Consider the following 22,627-nt stretch of genomic DNA (forward strand, 5'->3'; position numbering starts at 1 on the left):
AGTGCCAGCTGGAGGAGGGCACTCGGCCTTCCTAGTAGCACAGGCTCCAGTCCCCAGCCTGGACACGTTTGCCTTTTTAAAGCCCCCTCTGCCTCATGCCAGCCAATGAGGACAGGCTGGGGCAGGGCTGGTCCCATGCTTCCCTCAGCCCAGGAGGAGGGAACGGGGTGTGCTCCAGGCAAGCCCTCCCCAAAGACTCCTCCTTGAGCTCAGAAATCTCCCAAATTGCTGCTGGTGCTCCCAGGTGACCAACGGTGACGGGGGCGTGTGAGGCAAGCCTGCTCTCAGCGCTTCCCACGTGCAGGCGGCTGCAGTTTTCGGATATCAAAACGAGCTCCAGGTCCTCATCTCTACCTCCCTGGGCCCCTCGGGCTTTCTCAAAACAAACTCGGCACTAGCTTAATGAAGCAAACTACAGCTCTGAGTCCTCTGCAGGTCTTAGCCCTGCTGATCCCATCTCTCAGGCCAAGTTCATTTGTCACCCCACCAAAATAAAACGGTGGTGTCTATTGGCCCCCACGGACCCAGGCAGAGGCAGAAGGCAGCTTTTTAAGAACTCTCATTGGTCTACATGTGGCTCAGCATCAATTATCCTGACCAAGAAGGCCCCTCTTGTCATCATCCCTCTGGAAGGCAAGAGGGAAATCTGGAGGGTCACAGCAGGGGCTTCTACTTCCGAGGGGGCAGGGATTCTGGTTTCCAGGCCAGGGTGAGAGGTCAACAGGCTCTGGTGATGGAGACAAGGAGGAAACCTCGGCTCAGGCTCCCTGGAGATCTTGTGCTTGGTGACAGGCACTTCTTGGCAGGCTGATGTGCCAAAGGCAGTTATTTCCCGGGCCACGCTGTGGGTAGAAGTGGAGAGCACAAAATCCCTTTTCTTAGCAAAAGTGGAAGCCAGCATTTTTAGTGCTGACATTTTTTTTTCTTGTTTCCCAGACCATTACATTTTTCAAAACCCGCTTTGAGTCCTGTGTGGAAAACCTTATTGGTGCAGAGCATGGGATGGATGCATTCGGTGAAGCAGTACCAGGTCCAGCTAGCCACAGAGAGCTCAGAAGGAATTGCTACCTTTCCCTGGTGGCTCAGATAGTAAAGAATCTGCCCACAGTGCTGGTGACCTGGGTTCGATCTCTGGGTTGGGAAGATCCCCTGGAGGAAGGTATGGCAACCCACTCCAGTATTCTTGCCTGGAGAGTCCCATGGACAGAGGAGCCTGGCAGGCTACAGTCCATAACGTTGCAAAGAGTTGAACACGACTGAGCGATTGAGCACACACACACACCCTGGAAAAGAAAGAGGGCCCAGGGAGGGGGAGGAAGATTCACACCTGAGGTGCAGGAAAAGAAAGGCGCACCCACGGAAGCGTTCGTGGCAGACGGATTGTTTGAGGAGGCACACTCGCTCCAGGCCTCGAAGGAGGCTGGGAAGTGGACTGTGGTATTTGGTATTTTCACTGGGCAATGAATCAGCACACCCCACCTGCACACCCCACACTCTGCCACCTGCCTCAACTTGTAAGTCACTGTGTCCATCTGCGGCCGTCTGTCCCTCCTTTCCATCATCCATCACTCGACACATAAATGCAGCTGCTCTGACAGTTTTACAAGCCAGACAGAAGCCCCTGCAGGAAGGGCCCCCTCTGATACCTGCTTCCTAAGTCAGTTTCCTTCAGGGCAGACGAAAACAGCTGTGGCCATTGTTGCGGGTGATCTATCTCTCCCAACAGAGCTGGCCGTGTTGTGAGAAGGGGGCCCTCCGAACCCTCTCCCCTTGTCTGTGACCTTCCAGCCTCCGTTTCCCTGACTCTGGAATGTGGACTGTTAACCCTATTGTGGCCAGACTTCTTGCCCTGGAGTTCTGAGAGGGCATTTCTGGTGTCTGGATTCCTTGAACTGGAGGGACTTGATGCTGGAGCCCCACCTGCTGTTGGGGTCTGCAGCTCATTCCTAGGAAACGGAGACCGAGGGGACCATCCTTGTAACACTTCTGCCATCTGCTGGAGACGGAAGGAGGAGCCAGCAATCAGAGGATGGCGAGGCTCGGGATTTCATCATTTGAAACAGAAGTAATGTTTTAGAGAGAGTAAGAGGGAGAGAAAAGGAGGAGAAGGAAGAGAAGAAGGATCCAGTGGACTTGAACCTGTAAATTAGCTCCATTCTTTTGAATTACTCTCTGCCAAGGTATAGCCATGCTTTTCACAGAATGGCTCAGCGAGAACCTGCTGTGAGGCCATCTGCTTTTTCACTGAACACTGATTCAGTTTTATATTTATTCAGTCCACAGACCTGTCATTGTTCAGAGCTAGACATTACTCCCCAGAGTTAAACCCTCAGGGTTTTAGCTGACTTCTGTTGTTGGTAGTTTAGGTTATTTCCGATGTTCCTCTATCCTCAGCAGGGATGCTATGAACATCCTTGGACAAAGTCATATATTGAGTTAAACTTTTTATTTTGGAGTCATGGTAAATTCACATGCACTTGTAAGAATATAGAGAAAATTTCCTGTTCCCTCTGCCCATTTTCTCTTGATGATAACATCTCGCAAAAGCCAGGATACTGACATTGATACAGTTTACCAGTCTTATTTAGATTTCCCCAGTTTTACTTGTATGTGTGTGTGTGTGTTAGTTCTATGCAACTTTATCATGTATTGGTTCAAGTAACAACAATTATGGTCAAGACAAAGAACAACTCTGACTACAAAGATGCCTCTCATTGCCCTTTTATAATCATGCCCTCCTCCTTCACTTCTAACCCTATGGCACCACGAATCTATTCCCCATTTCTACAGTTTTGTCATTTCAGGTATATAAATGGAATCAGTCAGGATGTAACCTTTTAGGACTGGATTTTTACACTGAGCCTCATTCCCTAGAGACTCATCTGAGCTGTTGCATGTATCAACAGTCTGGCCCTCTTTATTGCTGAGTAGTCAATCCTAAAGGAAATCAGTCCTGAATATTCATTGGAAGGATTGATGCTGATGCTGAAACTCCAATACTTTGGACACCTGATGAGAAGAACTGACTCATTGGAAAAGACCCTGATGCTGGGAAAGACTGAAGGCAGGAGGAGAAGGGGACAACAAAGGATAAGGTGGTTGGATGGCATCACCGATTTGATGGACATGAGTCTGAGCAAGCTCTGGGAGTTAGTGATGGACAGGGAAGCCTGGTGTGCTACTGTCCATGGGGTTGCAAAGAGTCGGACACGACCGAGCAACTGAACTGACTGATTCCATTAAGTATTTTTTGACCTGTAGGGTTATTTCTGAAGTGAATGCGGGGTCTGAGAGCGTAAACAGTCCCCAGTCTCAACACTGACATACAAATGGGCATGTGTCTATCTTGCTAGCGCTGCTGAAACAAAGTACCAGAGACAGAGTGGCTTAAACAACGGAAATTTATTGTCTCATAGTTTCTGGAGGCCGAAGTCTGAGATCAAAGCATTAGCAAGGTTGGTTCCTTCCAAGGGATTCAAAGAAGAGTCTGTTCTGTGCCTATCCCCTCATTTCTGGGGGCTCACTGGCAATCTTTGACATTTCTTGGTTTTGCAGAAGCTTTGCCCCAATCTCTGTCTTCATCTTCACATGCTGTTCTCCCCGTGTGCGAGCGTATGTCCTAATTCCCCCTTTTTATAAGGGCATCAGTCATGTTAGATTATCACCCACCCTGATGACCTCATCTCAACTAATTATATCTGCAACAACCCTACTTCCAAATAAGGTCACATTCTGAGGTCCTTGGATTCAACACATGAATTTTGGATTCATAGTCAATCAATAATTCAATCTATAACAGCATGTTTTTCCACAAGGCTGCCAACCCCTGAGTGTGGGCTGTTAAATTTTTTAAAATTGAATTTATTTATTTGGCCACATCACGCAGCATGTGAGATCTTAGTTCCCTGACCGGGGATTGAATCTGTGCCCCTTCAGTGGAAGGGCGGAGTCTTAACCATCAGACCATCAGGGAAGTCCCTTAAATTGAATTTAATAATTTAAATTCAATTATTAGTAGTTGAATTTCTAGCAAGGCTGTTTTTCTACATGATGACTTACTGGTTTGTGTTTCTACCAAGCTGCCTATTCTTAAGTTCACTTCTCAAACATTTAATGAAGCAAGTCCTCAGGCACAATGAACTGATATATACTCCCCACCCAGGAGCTCCAGTATCAGGGAAGGAATAAATTCTTCATCCACATAACCCCAATACCAAGTAGAAAGTGATTGGTGCCACTAAGGAAAGGTCCAGATACGTTCTTTTAAAAGGACAAAGTGTTTGGGGTCTTTAGAGAAAAGAACAACCTCTTCTTGCGAGGGTGGATCTGGGGAGATGTGGCGTTTGGACCAGACTTTGAAGGACAGTCCAAATTTGGAAAGTAAGTTATGCTCCTCTGACTCCTCAGGCTTGTAGAATGTTTAATCCGAAGGTGTTGGCAATGCTAAGTTAGTTTCAGTCTCTACTTGGTTCCCAAGCCCCCTGTCTCTAATTCACAGAAACTGAGGACTCTTAGTGACTGCATTTTTATTTATATTTTTAAAAATCTTTTTTCCTTATCTGTGTTTCTCTAGTCTTTAAAAAAATATTTATTTTGATTTATTTGGTTGATCTGGGTCTTAGTTGTGGCACGTGGGACCTTTGATCTCTGATCCTGGTTGTGGGATCTTTAATTGCGGCATGCGAACTCTAAGTTGCGGCATGTGGGATCTAGTTCCTCGACCAGGGATCAAACCTGGGCCTGCTGCATTGGGAGTGTGGAGTCTTACACACCGAGAAGTCCCTTGGCTGCATTTTAAAACAGATTTTGTTGCCACAGATCAGTGGTAAAAATGGAGGATCTGGATTTGGAGGGCAATCTCTTTTTATAGACAGTGTCTGCCCTGAGGGAAGTCCAAATCACCCTGTCTTTATTCACAGTTGAGAAATCATTCTCTGTAGAGGGCAGGGTCTCAGGACAGGTGGAAATCTGTTGGTTCAGCTGCTCCTGAGGGATGGCACTAAAGAGCCCTCCTGCTTAGAAGAGGCCAATGGCTCCCCAGGCCCAACATGACTAAACCTCCACTTCCTTCTGCCTGGCAGACCAGGCTGTTTAAGGTGGGGCCCTGAGTCATCCCCAGAACCTAACTTCCACTTTTTGCCTGCAGGAAGGCCCCTCTCTGTAAATCCTTTTTTCAAATGATAAATAAGGGACTTTCCTAATGGTCCAGAGGTTAAGAATCCGAGTGCCAGTACAGGGGACTCAGTGCAATCCCTGGTCTGGGAAAATCCCATGGAATTAAGCCTGTGTGCCACAACTACTGAACCCATGTGCCTCAGCTACTGAAGCCTGCGCACCTAGAACCCGTACACAACAAGAGAGGCCACTGCAATGAGAAACCCGCACACTGCAACTAGAGAGTGGCCCCACTCGCTGCAACTAGAGAAAGACCATGCGCAGCAACGAAGACCCAGCACAGCCAAAAAAAAAGAAAGAAAGGTAAAGACGGAGGCGGGGACCATCATAATAGGTACAGGGACCACTGCAATGGGGTTGTGTAGTGGGGAAGACAGATTGGACTCAACTCTGAATATAACAAGGAAAGTGGGAATTTATAGCCAAACAGCAGGGGGGCGGGGGTCAGTGAATGGAAAATTACCAAGAGGACACATCAGAGGTGAGGGAGGATTCTGGCGAAAGGAACCTAACGAGACTCTTGCTGAAGGCAGGCCGGGGTGGTCAGACATCACCTGGAGATGGTGGGGGTGAGACACCTGATCAGGTACTGAAGGTGACCAGATATGGAAGATGGGAAATTCAGGCTAAACTGACTTGGCAGGATTCTTGCTAAAATGAAATAATACAGAGATGACCGTAAAAGTCTAAAAGACAAGGAAGGCCTAGCTGAAGAAGAGTTCAGCGGGGCCTGACTAATAAAGTTGATCAAAGAAGACTCTGTCACCCTTTGTGTTCGGAAACGTCTATCCCCTTAGAAGCAATTCCTTCCCTTCTTTCTGCCCTCCTCCTCCTCCTCAGGGTGGCCCCCCAGGCGCTATATGCAGACCTCTGGTTCATGGGCCTTCAAACTAGATCCCCCAGAACCCCAGGTTCCGCAGAGATGATTCATGGTTTAAAAATTATGTACATTTCAATTAGTTAAAAATATAATAGGGAATTCTCTGGTAGTCCAGTGGTTAGGAATTGGTGCTTTCACTGCCAAGGGCTCAGGCTCAATCCCAGATTTGGGAACTAAGATCCCACAAGCCACATGACCAGCCTAAGTAAATAAATAAAAACATAATAAATACACACATTATAACAATGTGGTATGCATCTGCTTTGGATGAATTGGAGATGACCCACTCATGGTATTGCCTGCAAATTAACTCATTTTGATGTAGACTTAAAAAATGCAGGCTTCATGCATTTGAACTTCTTATAAATGGGATCATCAATTCAGGAAGCCATAGCTCAGAGACTATCTTTTTTTTAAAAGTTAGCTTGGACATTTCCACACCCATGAAATTACACAAGGGAGCACAGAACATCCTTCCTTAGTTCTGAGTATCAGGCTGTGCCTGACACTGTTCCACCCCAACGGACAACAGAAATTAACTGGATACAAAGCAGATAAAACACTGTGATTATCATTCACGAGTCTCATTTTATATTTGGTGCTCATTAAAGCAGACTGGACCTTTAAAATAACAGTATACAGAAATCACAGTTTGTCTGTACACAATGGATGCTAGGTAGCTGGTAAAATGAATGGGAATATAAGAAACAGAGGGTACAATATATTGTTTAGCAAAAAAAATCAAAGTGTAGAACATTTTCCATTTATGGGGAAGAGGATATCTACATACACACATGAAGTTCCCTGGTGGCTCAGAGGTGAAGAATCCGCCTGCCAATGCAGGAGACTCGGGTTCAGTCCCTGGGATGGGAAGATTCCCTGGAGAAGGAAATGGCAACCCACTCCAGTATGCTTGCCTGGGAAATCCCATGGGCAGAGGAGCCTGGCAGGCTACAGTCTATGGCGTGGCAAGAGTCAGACACAGCTTAGTTGACTAAACAATAACAACATACACACATGTATCCAAACATGTGCGCTTACACACATGTGGCACTTTTCTAGAAGGATATACTTAGAACTGGCTTCCTCTGAGGGAGAGATATTGAAGGTTTGGGGTAAGGTTTACTAAACCTTTTTGTATTATTTGAATTTATTACTGTTCCTATACAATATTTCCTTTTAAATTAAAATGTTTAAGTTCCACTTTAAAAATGTTACCCGTTTTATATATCAGTGCTTTTGTATCAAAATATGAAGATTAGGTTGCCAAAGAGGTTTGATAATACTGAGCTAGTCTAATTGCCTCCTGCCGTAGATGGTGAGCTGGAGACCAGAGAGGCTCTTTTTCTGCCCAGGCTCTGTCTGGAGGAAAGTTACCCAGTTTTCTCTCAGTTTTTATTCAGAGGGGGAGAAAAAGCAATGCTTCTTATAAAATAGTTAGTGCTAATGGAGGAATTTATAAAACATCCAGGGGCAGGGGATGTTTAGGGACTGCCCGTTTGCAGGATCACTCAACTCCTAAAATGCCACGCAGTCATCTTCATGTGAGGCGACTCTGAGACTCACCCCTATCCCCTTTCTTAGGAACATAAATCTTACCTGCCTCACTGGCGTTGGTAGGCCACTCCAATCAAGAATATCCCAATCAGTTACACAGTAATAAAGCTGGAATTCTTAAAAATTAAATAAAAAGATTATTCCTAAGCCAGGAATTTTCTGGTACTGGAGAGATGTTCAATAAATATTTAGTACATGAATATAATCATCACAGAACCTATAACTAGATCAGGAGGGTGAATTTTTAAATGATGATCATTAGAAAAAACAAACATAAAAGCTAAGCATAAAAGTATAAAAGAAAATCAACTATGATAAGGACAAAAAAGACCATTTCTTCATAATATAAGATTTATTGTGGTTACAGTTTTAGTGTTTTAACACTGATTTGTGATATGACAGACATTAAACTTATTTTTTTAAAAACCAGTTTAATACCTTTCCCTTTTCTGTCCAGAAAATTGATGCTTTCACAATCAAATTACAAAAAGCTGACAGCAGGTAAGTTAAGCTTCCAACCAATCTGTTCTCTCAACCGGAGATGGCCTCTCTTTCCAATCAGGATAAAATCTTGACTTGAAAGGGCCATCATTGTCAGCTCTTCAGTGATTCTTGATGCCAGTTTTATGACAGAAAATTTCCTGCGAGAAAAGCTAACATCTTCATATTTTAAGATCAGTGCTTATTTCGATTAAAATATTAGCATCTTAACATTGTGACACAAAAGGCACCAACATTTTCCCAAGCATCCATCCCCATGAGTGGAACACAGCGCCACCTGCTGGTCATCATGTTGTTACACACCCTATAATTTCCAGGTGGCGGTCCAAGTCAATGGGGATTCTTGTAACAACGCGATGGTGTCAGAGCCAAAAGGGACCTTAGAGGTCTTCAAGTTTAGTCCCCTTGCTTGAAAGATGGTGACTTCTGCTCTCCAGCTAACTTGGAGTGGCAGGGAAACAGACCAGCCTGTGGAAGATGTACTGCTTCAGAACTGAGAAGAAAACCATTTGGTGCTCTCATTTGGTCTAGATGGGGGTCTCCCAGTCAAAGAAAGAGACCAGGTCAGAGGAGGGGAGAGAGGCACCCTGAGTTCCTATTCCATCACTTCCCGGTGGCAGAGGGGGAAGCTGTCCAGATGAGCATGTGCTGGCTGTTACACAACAGAAGTTGATTTTGTTTTTACTCAAAGAAGTAGGAGCCACATCTCGTGAAGGAAATACAGGGTTTCTGGGACTAAAGACTATGAAGAAATCCCAAGTTATCAGCAGAAGAGTAGCCCCAAAGTGACGGCAGTAATTCTCCCCGTGGCCTTTTCTCCAACATGTCCCCACACAAAGAGGCCTTCAAAAGGTCCTGTCAGCAGACCTAAGTAGCTGAGGCTGTCCTGTGTGAGGACCACCACCTGGGCGTGGGAGAGGGACCCCAGCCCCAGCTCCTGAGCCTCTTCCGGAAGTGGAGCAGAAAGCTCTGACTTAGGGATGCTACGTGATTCCGAGAAGAGCCACACGTCCTAACCCAAACGGTGACCCACACTTATTTTTCCTGCAGCAGGCCCCTCCCCTCCCCCGGCACCACGGCTTGAACTCTTGTCCTCTGGCTACAAAACTAACTGGCCTCGTGCATGGGGGCTGGGTCAACAGCATGCGCAGTGCACCCAGACCTTCCCGAGGGCTCATTTCTTGAGGAGGAGAGTAGTAGGAGAGGAAGAATTCAGCTTCAGAGAGCAGTCAACCTGAAGTTCCACCTCAGCTCTGCCTTTGAGCTGGGAAGCCCTGAGCACCCCACCCCTAATCACTCTGAACCCCAGTTCCTTTTCTTAAAGGTACCAATACATGAAGGAGCCCCACACCAAGTTAATAAGGTTATTGTGAGGATCAAGTTAGATGAAGTGGAAGAGTTATTTGGCCTCTGTGAGGCACACAGTGGGGGAAAAGGCCATTTCACTTGGGTGGGTCTATGGGGGCAGCCTGGTATCTGAAAAAGAAGACAGATTCTAGTCTGTTTGGGGCTGCTGCAGTCACAGAGCAAAGGGGACATCCAGGCTGGGTGGTGCTGCTCCTGTCAAGTTAGAGATCATTACCCCTGGGTGTTAAGCCCCAAGGCATACCTGCCTCTCCTCCACCTAGCTGGAAGCTTCTGGTCAATTCTTGAAAAGGCACATTTCCCACCTCCACATGGTCAGAACCACTGCCTGAATTGAAACTTAAAACTGAATTTTAAATATTCAACAAAAGTCCCTGATATTTCATTTCAGGTAAGACTCCTTTGCAAATCCTTGCAAGGGATCCTACCACCAAGTCAGGCTTCTGGGAGCTTGATAGACCCACCAGAGCAATGCCTTGCATATATTTGGTACTCAAGAAAAGAAAAAAAAAAGTTTAATTCCACAAACTTTTATCAAACATCTATGTGCTAAGGGCCAGGGGGCAGAGCTGAGGACCACCTCTCTGCCATTAGGAAACCTGAAGACAACGGCACCGCATCACTTGCCCCGATGGCAATTATCCCAAGTGCTAACAAGACTGTGTTCAAAGCAAAACTCCTCTATTCTGACAAATGTGTACACACGTGTGAGTGTGAGTGTTCATGGCTTCCAACATCATCCTAAAAAGTCCTTGCAAAGGCTGTTTCTTTTCATTTCTTTGCTCTACCATCCATAAAGGTGCCATTTGGACGTTCCGTCATGTTTCCTTTCTGCCTGGCTGAGTCATTTTTGCTCCCAAGGCTCCAGGACCTTTTCTGGCAGCAGAGAGCTGTAAGAACTACCTGTGAGTGGGCAGGGTGTGAGCCTGGGCCCGTTCAACCCCCCGTTTGTCCAGCCACTGGCTATGTTGCTCTCACACACACACACAACACACGTGCTATAATTGGCCAATTTCCTCCTCCTGTTCTTGGAATAGCAACTGAGACAAAAAGCAGTGAGCACGAGTGGCTTGGGCTCGCCAGCACTATAATTTAGGACAAAACCCTTGTAATTCTCCAAATGGTGGGGTTTTTAAATAGGCTGGACTTCAACACCCTGTTTTCTAAAAAAGAAAAATAAAACCCTGCCTAAGGAACTACTCTTCTAACGGACCAAGGGACTGAGAGCCGAGTATCCCTAAAAGGCGGATTCTGAACTCAAGCCTTCTAAGGAGTCACATTTTTCAAACTATTGATCTAGGAGAGTCCTTCACGGAGGGGGATGTGTCTGCCCACACAAGGGCCTCTTTGTTTCGATATCTTTAATCCTAAGGAAATCGTCAAAATGCAGTTACTTGATGAGCATTTCCACCCACGGACAACTGACCCCAGCCAACTTCAGACCTCATGACGTGTCTCTGTGAGCAGAGCGTGGACGGCTGTGAGGATTCGGGGGAGACAGACACAGTGGGGGGAGGGGGCCCACATTTGCATAGTTCCTTTACAGAGCCCCACTCAGGAAAGGGCCCAGGGGTGGGGGCTCGGAGTAGGGGGCGGGGGAGGTCAGGAGGGGCCCCTGTGAGCATCTCAGGCCTTGCACTTCCACAGACCTCTTGCCCTGGGTCATCCAGGAGAAGCACGCCTGTCGCAGGCCTTCCCCCTCTGGGCCCCCACCTCCGGGTGAGGACGTCATAAACTGCAGGCACAGGACACGCCAGGGAGCAGGACGCCCTCCTCAGCAAGCTTCTTTATATGCTCCCCAGGGGAAAAGCGGCCCAGGGCCGTGTTGGGACAGACGTGTGGGCAAGTGCCTGGTGATTCTGGGAGCAGGGTACACTGTGTTTCCTAAACATGGCAGCCTGTGACATCACAACCAGGGACCCCCACCCCCGTCTGACCTCTAGAGAAGAGGCAGTGGGGGCGCCCTAGAGTTTCAATTTTCCCTCCTTGACGAGTCTGTCATTGAGCTGGCAGAGCTGGGCCAGGAAGCCGTCATTGGGGCCGATCTCACGGTTCTGCCTGACGATGCTCAGGGCGGACTTGACATCCATCTTCTGACGCATCATGAGGTATGCGATGACGAGGGTTGGGGAGCGGCTGTAACCCTCACGGCAGTGGACCAGCACTCGGCCTGTGAGAGACGGGGACGTGATGAGCTGGGGCTGGCCCGCCACACCTCAACTCTAGTCAAAACTCTTCCCAGGACATGCACATGCAAATTACAGTGCCAGGCCATCCTGGGCCCACCAGAATGGCTAAGATGGCAAAGATAAATACAAAACACACAAAGCACTGTCAGGGATGTGGAGCATAGCTAGGACTTTGATCTGTGGCTGGGGAAAGTGAAAAAGAGAGTGACAGACGCTCAGTCATGTCCAACTCTTTGTGACCCCATGGACTATTCAGTTCATGGAATTCTCCAGGCCAGAATACTGGAGTGGGTAGCCATTCCCTTCTCCAGGGGATCTTCCCAACCCAGGGATTAAACCCAGGTCTCCCACATTGCAGGCAGATTCTTTACCAACTAAGCCACCAGGGAGGACCAAGAATATGCAGGGGGTAGCCTATCCCTTCTCCAACAGATCTTCTCAACCCAGGAATTGAACCAGGGTCTCCTGCATTGCAGGTGGATTCTTTACCAGCTGAGCTACCGTGGTTGGGGAGGGGATCATGGCTTCAGGAAACCATGTGATGGGATCTACTCAAGCTGACCATGTGCCTCCCCCAGGGCCTGGCAATTCCATCCCAGACTCACACCAGATAGGACTGCAAACACACGTCTGCTAAAAGAATCCCACCAGGACGTCATAGGCAGCACTAGTCACAATAGCCACATACTGGAAACTCCCAGAGGCTGGTCAACAGAAAAGTAGATGAATACTAAGTCTGAACAGTCTACAACTTCCCAGATACAAACTGGATGAAACACACAAATAGGATGTGTATGATCCCACAGAGTAGAAGAGTCAGGGGAATCCCCTGGTGGTCCAGCGGTTAGGACACAGGGCTTCTACTACAGGGGGCACGGGTTCAATCCTGGTTAGGGGACTAGATCCCATATGCTGCGAGGTGTGGCCAAGACAAAACTGAAAAAAAAAAGGGGGCCAGCAAAACTGAGCTATGCGGTTAGAAGTTTGGATAGTGGTGTGGAGGTGGGAGATGCGACACTGGGAGGAACATGTGGGGGTTCTGGGGTGCTGGTCAGGTTTAGTTTCTTGATCTGGGGCTGATAGTGAAGGACAGGGAAGTCTGGCATGCTGTCCATGGGGTTGCAAAGAGTCAAACACAACTTAGCAACCGAACAACAAAAACACGGGTGTGTGCAGTGCACTGATCTACACACTGCGATATGGGTACTAACCTACATGAATTTTCTATTTCAAGCGAAAACCACCCAAATGTCCATCAACAGGTAAATGGATAAACAAATTATGGAATGTCCATCCAACAGAACACTACTCAGCATTAAAATGGCATTCCTGCTATGGCAACAGCATGGAAGAAACAAAAGAATTATGCTGAGTGAAAGAGGCCAGACCGAAAAAGCACACACCCTGTGCAACTCCATTTACACGAAACTCTACAAAACGTACACTAATGTCTAGTGATAGAAAGCAGATCAGTGGTTACTTGGGAATGGAGGAGAGAGAGGAGCAGAAGGGAGAGGTCACAAAGGGAGGTGAAGGAAATCTGTGGGGTGATGGATAAACTCACCATCTTGGGTGTAGTTATGGCTTCACAGATGTATACATATGTCAAAACTTACCAAACTCTACTATGTGTAGTTTAGGGAATGTCAATTAATGCCTCAACAAAACCATTTCAAAATAGAAGGACCGTGAATGTCAAATACAAACACAGAGAATCAAAACAATGTATGTATGTGTTAGTTGTTCAGCTGTGTTCCACTCTTTGCGACCCCAAGGACTGCAGCCTGCCAGGCTCCTCTGTCCATGGAATTCTCCAGGCAAGAACAGTAGAGTGGGTTGCCATGCCCTCCTCCAAGGGATGTTCCTGAACCAGGGATCAAATGTAAGAGACCCAATGTACATTGCAGACAGCTTCTTTACGGTATGAGCCACCAGGGAGACTATTAAATCTGTCCTCTCCCCGTGCCTGACATCATCTCCTCGTTCCCCTCCTCCCTCCAATCCAGCCAGCCAGCCCCTTGGCCTGCAAAAAGTGAAAGTCTTAGTTGGTCAGGCCTGTCTGACTCTTCACGACCCCATGGACTGGAGCCTGCCTGCAACACCTCTTTTCCCAGGTGTTGCTCCAGTGTCCTAGGAAGGTCTTTCCTGCCCACCTTTAAAGAGCCATAATCCCACTCTCTATACCCTGTCATCCCCTTGCTCCCTGCTTGAGTCACCCCCATCCCCTGGGGGCCACACATGTTTTTCACTTGTCTACTGTCATCTTCCCCCAAAATGTAAGTTCCTCGAGGGTAGGGATGCCTGTCTGTTTTGCTCCCTGTTGTATCCCCAGCATTGGATGAAGGAAGGAAGGGATGGTCAGGAGAGGCCAGAGCATCATCAACAAGGTTCCCCCAATCTTTTATCAAAGTGGGGAGGCCCCTTGAGCAAGAAGCCTTGGCTTCTCTTATCCCTACACAGAGCGCTCAGTTCAGGTCTTCATCATCTCTCACCTCTGCCCCTTCACCTCCAAACTAAGCTTTCCCTCCACCCTCACCCTCCACCAACCTACACAACAGCTGGAGGGAGCTTTCTCCAATATAAATGTGACCTGTCACCATTAGTCGGGTAGGCTAGCCACCAAAACGTTACTTAGCAGGCTAACTGCCCGCTGCCCCGACACCTTTCCAGGCTATTCGTGCTCACCTCTGTGCCTTCGCTCATGTTGTTCCTCCTACCTGGAACACCCTCTCCCTCTTGGCAACCTGGCAAACTCCTATTCATCCTTAAGACCCCAGCTCAACTATTTCCTTTGTCAGCATAAGGACTGAGAACCCCAATCCTTGAAGTCATGGGAATCTGGGTTTAAATTTTAACTTGCTGGTTGTGATGGTTAAATGCGTCAACTTGGCTTGTCTATGACACCCAATTGCTTGGTCAAACACTAGTCTACAAGAGATTTTGTAGATGTAATGAACACCTCCCATCAGTTGACTTTAAGTAAAGGAGATCACCCTTGATAAGGTGGGTGGACCTCATCCAATCAGTTTAAGAGCAAAAAACTGAGGTTTCCTGGAGAAGAAAGAATTCTGTCTGCAGAAGTCCTGCCTCAGTTTCCAGCCTGCCTGACAGATTTCAGATTTGCCAGCCCCATGATCACATGAGCCAATCCCCTAAAATAATAATATATTTTACTGGTTCTGTTTTCCTAGAGAACCTGGGCCAATACCCTGGTTATCACCCTGTGACCCACCTAAGAATACTGTGCCTCACTTTCCTCATCTGAGCTAATATACCCATGGCCCAAGATGGCTGAAGATTCAGGGAAGAGATAAATAAAAGCCTCAGACTAGCGCCTGGCAGACATGAACATTCAATAGATAAATGTGAGCCAACACTATGAGTGTTCTGCTGGCACCTGGTGCATCGTCTTCTGTAGCAGCCCAGCCCTGTGTTTCTGTTGGTCACACACAGACCAACCCTCCTCTGCCAAAGTGTGAGTTCCTTAAGGGCAAGGACTATAGGGTATTGATTCTGGATACCCTACAATTCCCAGCATACACTAAGTGTTCAACAAATATTTGCTGATCAGCTGAGTGAATGATTCCCCACCAACACCTCTGCATGGGCATTACTGTGAAGGAAACCTGCTGACCCAGAGTCAGACAGTCTTCTATTCCCATGACCCTACCCCAAAAACATAACCTTATTTTTCCCAGTGCTCTCAGGGGAGAAATGGGGAGTTCTCCACTTCCCTGCCCAGTCACTCTCTGGCCAATGGACCCGAAGTATTCAGAGTAGGGCTCTCCCTGCTCCCGTCCTGGCAATGGGACCCTCTGCAGAGCAGCTGCCTCATTACTTAGAACCTGGAACATACTCAGCATGCACAGAACTCAGAGCCACTAAGCAAGGGGAGAGGTCAAAGTCCATCCTTCCAGGCCCCGCCCATACACTACCTCCTCCAGGAAGTCTCCCTTGATCTTCCCAGCTGGAAATGACTGCTTCCTTCTCTGAGGGTCCCTGGCCAATTCCCCCACCCCAAAGTGATGGGCCCCCAGCTCCCTTGAGCCCTGCACAGTGTTGGAGGCCAGTGTATTTCTATTGGCTCACTTGACTAATCAATCCTATAAGTATTTCCACTGGGCATTAGAACCCATGGAATTATTTCCTGTCACTGGTTCAGTACTCCAGTGTACCTGCTACATGCCTGATCTATGTCAGGTGCTAGGGAGACAGACAATGGACACAGTGGACTCAGACCGCAGGCAGGCTTCATGGATGAATGGACACTACATCCAGGGCTCAAGCATAAGGCAGGGTCTGCCAGAGATGGGTCAGGAAGATGCAGAGAGATCCCTCCAGACAAATGACCCAACCCACATGGGCTAAGGCAGGAGGTCACACAAAGTCAGAGTATGTTCCCAGTTGCATGGAAAGAGGAAACCGTCAGGGAGCTCTAAGTTCCCTGAATGAATGACCAATGGATATACAGGAAGAGCAAAATCCATCCCCTTAACTGGGCCCCTCATCCTTGTCTACAGCAGAGCTCAGTATAGCTGGAGAGGAGGCATGTGATGTATACGAGGCTGGGGAGGACCACAGAGGGCCTGATGATAAAGACTGTAGATATCCCAGGCAATCAAACCTCCCTCCTGGGCCCCAGTTGTGTGATAACCAGTGGCTAGTAAACTCTGTCCACTGGAAATCATTGCTGTGGGGAGGCTGCGGGACAAGTAGCATCAGGGCAGCAGAAACAGGCTAGAATCAGGGGGACAGGGCTGATCATGCCTCAGTGGGAGTCGCTCCCCCTGGCCAGGTCTGGGTGGGGAAGAAGAAAGGGGCTGGAGGAAGCGGCAGGAAGGTAAAGGCAGTTGCTGACAGAATCAAGCTAAAAGCAGAAAGGGCAAGCAGCCCAGCCTGGTCAGCTGCTGTCTGCCCTCTGGCCTTCTAGGATTTCTCTCTGGCATGCCTCATCTGACAGCCAGCATTCTAGCAGTTCTGCTTCGGTCCTGCTTTATCTTTTGGACCTGCAGGAAGCATTTAAAAACTGGGCCAAAGTTTGCTGACACCCAGCCTAAGCCAATCAGGGCTGCCCCCCTCCCCTAGCCAGGTAATGCATGTGACCCAGCTCTCACCAGTGAGGTGAGGGGGACTCCACTGGGTGGTTTCTAGGGGCTGTTTTATTTGTTCTTAAGAAAAGAGAAGGGGTATCCCTGGTGGTCCAGTGGCTAGGACTCTGTGCTCCCAAAGCACAGGGTCCAGGTTCTATCCCTGGTCAGGGAACAAGATCCCACATGTTGCAACTAAAGACCCCACGTGCCCACAGAGAAGATTGAAGATCCTACATACTGTAACTATGACCCAGCAAGGACAAATAAGGTAGTAAATATTAAAAAAGAAGAAGAAGAAGAACAAAGAGAAACATGAGGAAGAGATGGTGGCCTCATCTATCGATCGCTGCACTTTATCCTGTTGGGAGAGGGTAACCAGATCTACCACAGCCGTCTTGGGACCATCAGGGGAGTCCCCAACACTGAGGGTGGCAGAAAAGTTCCGAAGCCACCAGAGAGCTACCCATCAACCAGCCCTGGAGCTGGTCACCTCGGGATTTTTTATCACAGAAAATAATAAATCTTCACTATTGCAGCTATCTGAATAGGGGAGCAGGGCTGGCAATCAACCCTCGGCCAAAGTCAATGCAAACACAAGGGCCCCGAGGCTGCCATACCTTGTGTCACGTGTGGTCACTTAACAGGCAGCCAGGTGAGCAGAGAGAGACCCAAAGCTCTCGGCCATTCACACAAGAGCCAGAAAACATCAGGTTTTCCAAGAAGAGGCCTGTCACGTGCTTATTTTCTAAAAAAGTCAAGTTCAACCTGCCTCCCAGTAAAGCAACCCTACTCCAATAAAAACTGATTTTAAAAAAAGCTGCCTCCCACTGTTTCCTGGGTGGCAGGTCCCTTACCATTCTTCTGAGCCAGAGCCTGGTCGATGAAGTCTGCCGCCTTTTCAAAGTAGGCGCTGAGGTTGAACTCTTGTGTGTCATTGGCCTTGATGCCCAGGTAGGTGATCCCGGAGTCCTTGTAGAAGTTGGCATTGGTGTTGACGTGCATGAAGGACCTGCCCTCAGCCGCATTCAAGACATGGGTGATGCCCAGCTTCTGCAGCTTGGGGATGTCTTGAGCCACAGACCTGGGCAGGAAACAGCAGCAGGGGAGGATCAACTGACTGCCTGGCAGCCCTCAGGGGAGGACGACGGAGAAGACACTAAGCCTCTTGGCTCAGAAAGGAACCTTCCGTGCTCTGGCCCCTACTGGCTTCTCCAGCCTCAGCTTATGACCCTCTGCCCTCACTCCAGCCAGCTCCAATTACCTGCCGCAAATAGCCTGGGTGCTTTCATGCCCACACTGTTCCCGCTACCTGGAATGCCCTTCTCCACCTTCTTCATAAAGGTGCACCCTCTCATATCTCACCTCCCTTGGCAGCATTTCCTGATCTCCCCTTCATCCAGCATCGTGCTCTCGATCCTGTGGTGGTGATACCACCAAGAGGCTAAAAACAGAGCCAGACTCCAGACAGCCCTGTCACTTACTAAGCTTGAACAAGTCACTTAACCTTTCTATGCCTCAGTTTCCCTATCTGTAAAATGAGGATGATAACAGTACCTATGCCTGGGCCTGTTGTTAGTGTTAAATGAGCTGTTCTATAGACAGAGCCTGACACCGTGGTCACAGCCACTATCCTAATGCTTGATCGTGCTCATTTGTTTAGATGTCCAGGCTGTGAGCTCCTTGATGGAGGAACCATGTCTGCTTCATGTCCGTATGCCCTGCGCGTGCTCTGGTACCTGGCACACACAGTAGGAGTATGTGGTGAATCAGTGAAGAATGAAATCAGCACAGCCCAGCAGCCTTCTTCCTTGGATTATAGAGTGCAGCAGCCCCCTTCCATCCCCTAGAGGGATCCTTCCTGCTATTAGTCCACTAGCCACGTCTCTGAAGCTTTCCTGGGTGAGTAAGCACTTGGGGAGCCAGTGGAGGTTACAAAACATTCGATCTGAATAGTCAAAGGGCTGCTTTATTTCATCTCACAACAACGTCCCAATTCAAACAGCAGTTTACACTTTACGCAAGGCCTTCTCCTGCGTGATCTTGTTTGCCTGTCACATCAGCCCTGGGAGGAAGGAAGGACAGAGCTTCAACTCTGGCCCGACAGGACAGACGAAGGACGTGCATATGCTCTCAAGGGCTGCTGCAAGGCAGGGCTGGGAGGAGGCCTCTTTTCTCCTGACACAAGGCCTGCTCTATCTTCCCCCTCACTCTGCTTCTCATGCCCACATCAACCACAAATCTCACGAGGCAGAAAACGGGGCTCCTCCAGGTTTCACTCTGCCCTGTGAGCCCTGATCAGGGGCCCTGATTTTGTTAAAGCACTCCTGACAGCAAGGGGTAGGGGAGAAATAGGTACTCAGTCAATCCTCCCTGTGGAGCACTCCCCATGCCCCTGTGTCAAGGTCAGATTTGCTTAAAGGCAAGGGATGTGTTTTCTACAGTGGCCATTGGCACGTGCCACCCTTGACCACCACCAGATGGTCACATCTTTGGTTTCCACCTTGGAAGTAGTGACAGCTGACTGAGCCAAACTGCCCAAGAGAGCAGGGTTTCCAAGAGTGCAAGGCCCCTTGCTGCTTGGGTGGATGGAAAGGGGCTTATTCTCAGAACTCAGCAATTACTGAGGACTCTGGATGAGATTCTGGTACCCTTTGTTAGCTATCAGGACACTGCAGGCAACTGTAAAGTTGCTCATTAAAAAGGCTCTAAAATAACTAACTTTGAAGAGTCACTGCCATTCATCTTCCTTCTCAAATACTAAGTCAACATTTAACAACTTTACCATCACTACTGTGAATGATGGCTTGTCTGGTGGCTCAGATGGTAAAGAATCTGCCTGCAATGCAGGAGACCCAGGTTCGATCCCTGGGTTGGGAAGATCCCCTAGGGAAGGGCATGACTACCGACTCCAGCATTCTTGCCTGGGAAATTACACGGACAGAGGAGGCTGGCACGCTACAGTCCATAGGTGCGCTGAGTCAGACGCGACTGAGCAATTAACACACACTGTGAATGAACCTTGTTCAGTACCTGACACCAGTGATGCTCCATATGGTGAATGAGTGATAGATGGACGAAGTTGGCCCCCATGAAGCTGGGACCTGACTTCTAGACCCCCTAGTTCCGTGATGACCCCCATTTTTGCGGCAGTCCTTGGCAAAGTAAGCATCAGGTCCTAGTCCAGGACCTGGGATACAGACATGAACAAGATATTGACCCTAACCTCACAAGCCCTCACCTGCTCTGGGCCATCATTTCTTCCTGTGAAAAAGGAGAGAACCGGGTTAGACTTGGGGTCTCTGGGCCCACGGAGCTTAGGGCCTCAGGGTCTCATGAAAATCCAATCCAACCTCCTGTGGCCCTCCGGAGGCTACACAGGCATGGCAATCTATTTTTTACTTTTGGCTGAGATTTCAACACCTCTCAGAATGGCTATCACTAGTTATCTCCTGCTGCTAAGAAATTCTTACTAGTAGTTTGACTATGAGAAAATGAGAAAATCGATTTGGTAAGAACTCCTAAGTGATAAATAATGAATGCATTTCCTGGTGGCGAGAAGGTCGGCAGCCTTTGCTAAGTGATGGCTCGGGTCCTCAAGGGTTTTATCATAAATTGGGTCGTTCTAGAATTCTAGATAAATCAAACTCTAAGTGGAAGGTAGGGGGAGGAGCGAGGAAACGTGGGCCCAGATCTCTGAACCCCCAAGTTTGGGATATGTCAATTCTCCGATCTAAGCCTGCCTCGCCGGGAAAATTCCACGCCCGAATTGTGACGTCACCTCGTTGCCATGGCAGCGAAGGCAGACATTCCGCGGTGACCTCACTGCAGAACCAGGCAGCTGTCACATGACGCGCGGGCCGGAGACCGGTCGGGCGACATAGGGCCACCTGTTAGGTGAACCTGGTCGCCCCGACACCGCCCAAGGCCGAGCACCTAGACGGTGGAGGTCTCGGGCCGGACGCCGGCTGCCCGAGCGGCCCCGGGTCTCCACCACCCAGGGAAGGGAAGGACAGAGCTGGGATGGGGCGGGGTCCAGCCCCTCCGCCCCACGCACGAAGGGTGGGCGGTGACTCCAGCCCCCGCCCAGCCCCGGCCCCGGCTTCCGGAGGGGCGACCCCGCCCCGGCTCCCCCCACCCGCTCCCGCCGACGCCCCCACCCCAGCCCTCGGGTGGGCGGGGCGCCCCGGGGAGGGGCTGGAAGGGCTGGAGGGGCGTCTCGGGGCCCGAGAGAGGCGACTCACGCGTTGCCCACGTAGATCCTGGGGGTGACCTCGTTGCAGGGCTGGCTCGGGAGGCTGTAGCAGCCGCTGCCATCCGAGAGCAGGTCGTTGAGATCCTGCACGGAGAGCTCGAACGGGCCCGACATGGCGGCGGCAGGGCCCTGCACGCCCGGGCAGCCTCGAGCGAGGGGAGAGCGGCCGGGTCAGCTGGGCGGGGGCTCCGGAGCCGGGACCCGCCCCGTCCCGCCCCGGAGGCGGGCCCGCAAGGCGCGGGAAGCGGCGAAGCGCGGGCGCCCAGGCGCGCTCAGCTCCGGGAAGTATGTGCGCAGCTTGGCGCCCGGGGGACGCGGGGAAAGACCTCTGGGCCTGAATCTGGGGCGGAAATGCTGCCACCCTGGAGTTTCGGAGGGTCCTCTTCCCACCCCCCGCTGAGGCATGGACGTGCAGTAACTCCACTGGACTAAATGCAGGGCTCAATAAAAATTTTTCTTGACCAGGGGTACACCCAAATGTCGCTTAATTTTCTCAGGATTACAGGGACACCCGGGTTCCGATTGTGAGCTCTGACTGCCTGCTGCGGACCAGCAGCGTTGGCTTCACCCGGGAGCTGGTCAGAAATGTAAAGTCTCCGCCCTCCCCGCCCCCACCCCGCCGCCCAGCTCAGACCTGCTAAGGGAGGATGTGCATTTTACAAGCCCTGCTGGGGATCCCTACGAAGGTTAAAGGCTGAGAAGCCCAACTCGGGGGCACATTTCTTCCAGCCTAAAGCTTGGGCTCTATGCAAACAAGCATGGCATTCTGGCCCTGGGCAGTGACTTAACCTCTCTGAGCCTGTTTGTTGAAAAAAAAAAGGGGGGGTAATAAAAGCACCTAACTCCTAGGGCCTTTTGAAAGATTCAATATAACATTCCAGGAAAGCGCCCAGCTTTGCATAGTGAGTACTAGGTAGGTGTTCTCCCTCCATCGGCAAACGTGTAGCGCACCCTCTAGGCGCTACACCTCCTAGAGCAGCTGCCAGCCCACTACAAGCCACATGATGTCAGCAACTCATCATTTACTGAGGTCCGGCTACCAGTAAATGACCATCCTCCTCCACTGGCATGAAAATGGCAGATCTCCACACCCTCCAAAGAGCAACTGTGGTGCTGGGAATTCAGAAAACCCACATCCCGAGCCCAGTTCTGCCACTAACTTTCTCTAGAGCAGTTTGGTTGTTGCTCTGGACTTCAGTTTCCTCATCTGCAAAATGAAGACATTGAATCAAATTATCATTAAGGATCTTGTATTGATATCTCCAGTAGCTGTAGTCTCACACCTGCGGGGAAACCATTGCAGTGGAGACTACAATTAAAGCCCAAGGTGTATAACAACCCCCACCCCCCACCTCATGCCTTCCCACCCCTTCCAGACAACAAACTTTTTCCTGCTGCCTTTGGTGGCACCTGCATTCCAGGCAGGTGGGAAATCTTCTGAGCCTCAGTCCCCATCTTGACTTGGACCTAGGTTAACTTTCAAAAGAGAAGCCCAGGGACAACCAGGCATGCTCCACTGCTCCTCTTTCTTCCCCGGGGACCTATCCCTGATGTCATAACTGGGTAACTATGACAACCCATCATGGACGCTAAGTACCTCACAGAGGTACTTAGAGGC

General features: G+C 49.4%; 1 protein-coding gene across 4 annotated transcripts; it reads right to left on the reverse strand.

Moving 5' to 3' along the window:
• Positions 1–7,983: 7,983 nt before the first annotated feature.
• On the reverse strand, positions 7,984–21,136 carry DUSP3 (dual specificity phosphatase 3). Of its 4 annotated transcripts, none has more exons than XM_068976718.1 (4): positions 20,999–21,110; positions 20,536–20,595; positions 17,612–17,838; positions 8,448–11,648 (listed from the first exon to the last, which is right to left on the reverse strand). In XM_068976718.1, the coding sequence occupies exons 2-4, from the start codon at positions 20,562–20,564 to the stop codon at positions 11,443–11,445; spliced, it is 462 nt and encodes a 153-aa protein (XP_068832819.1). In that variant the 5' UTR covers positions 20,565–20,595; positions 20,999–21,110; the 3' UTR covers positions 8,448–11,442. The 4 variants fall into 4 exon arrangements, with proteins under 4 accessions (XP_068832817.1, XP_068832819.1, XP_068832820.1 ...); XM_068976719.1 differs by having other exon boundaries at positions 20,536–20,579; positions 20,999–21,108; XM_068976716.1 differs by lacking the exon at positions 20,536–20,595 and having other exon boundaries at positions 7,984–8,581; positions 20,999–21,136.
• Between the last annotated feature and the right edge of the window lie 1,491 nt (positions 21,137–22,627).

The sequence above is a fragment of the Capricornis sumatraensis genome, chromosome 8, assembly GCF_032405125.1.
Source record: "Capricornis sumatraensis isolate serow.1 chromosome 8, serow.2, whole genome shotgun sequence".
Classification (NCBI taxonomy): domain Eukaryota; kingdom Metazoa; phylum Chordata; class Mammalia; order Artiodactyla; family Bovidae; genus Capricornis; species Capricornis sumatraensis.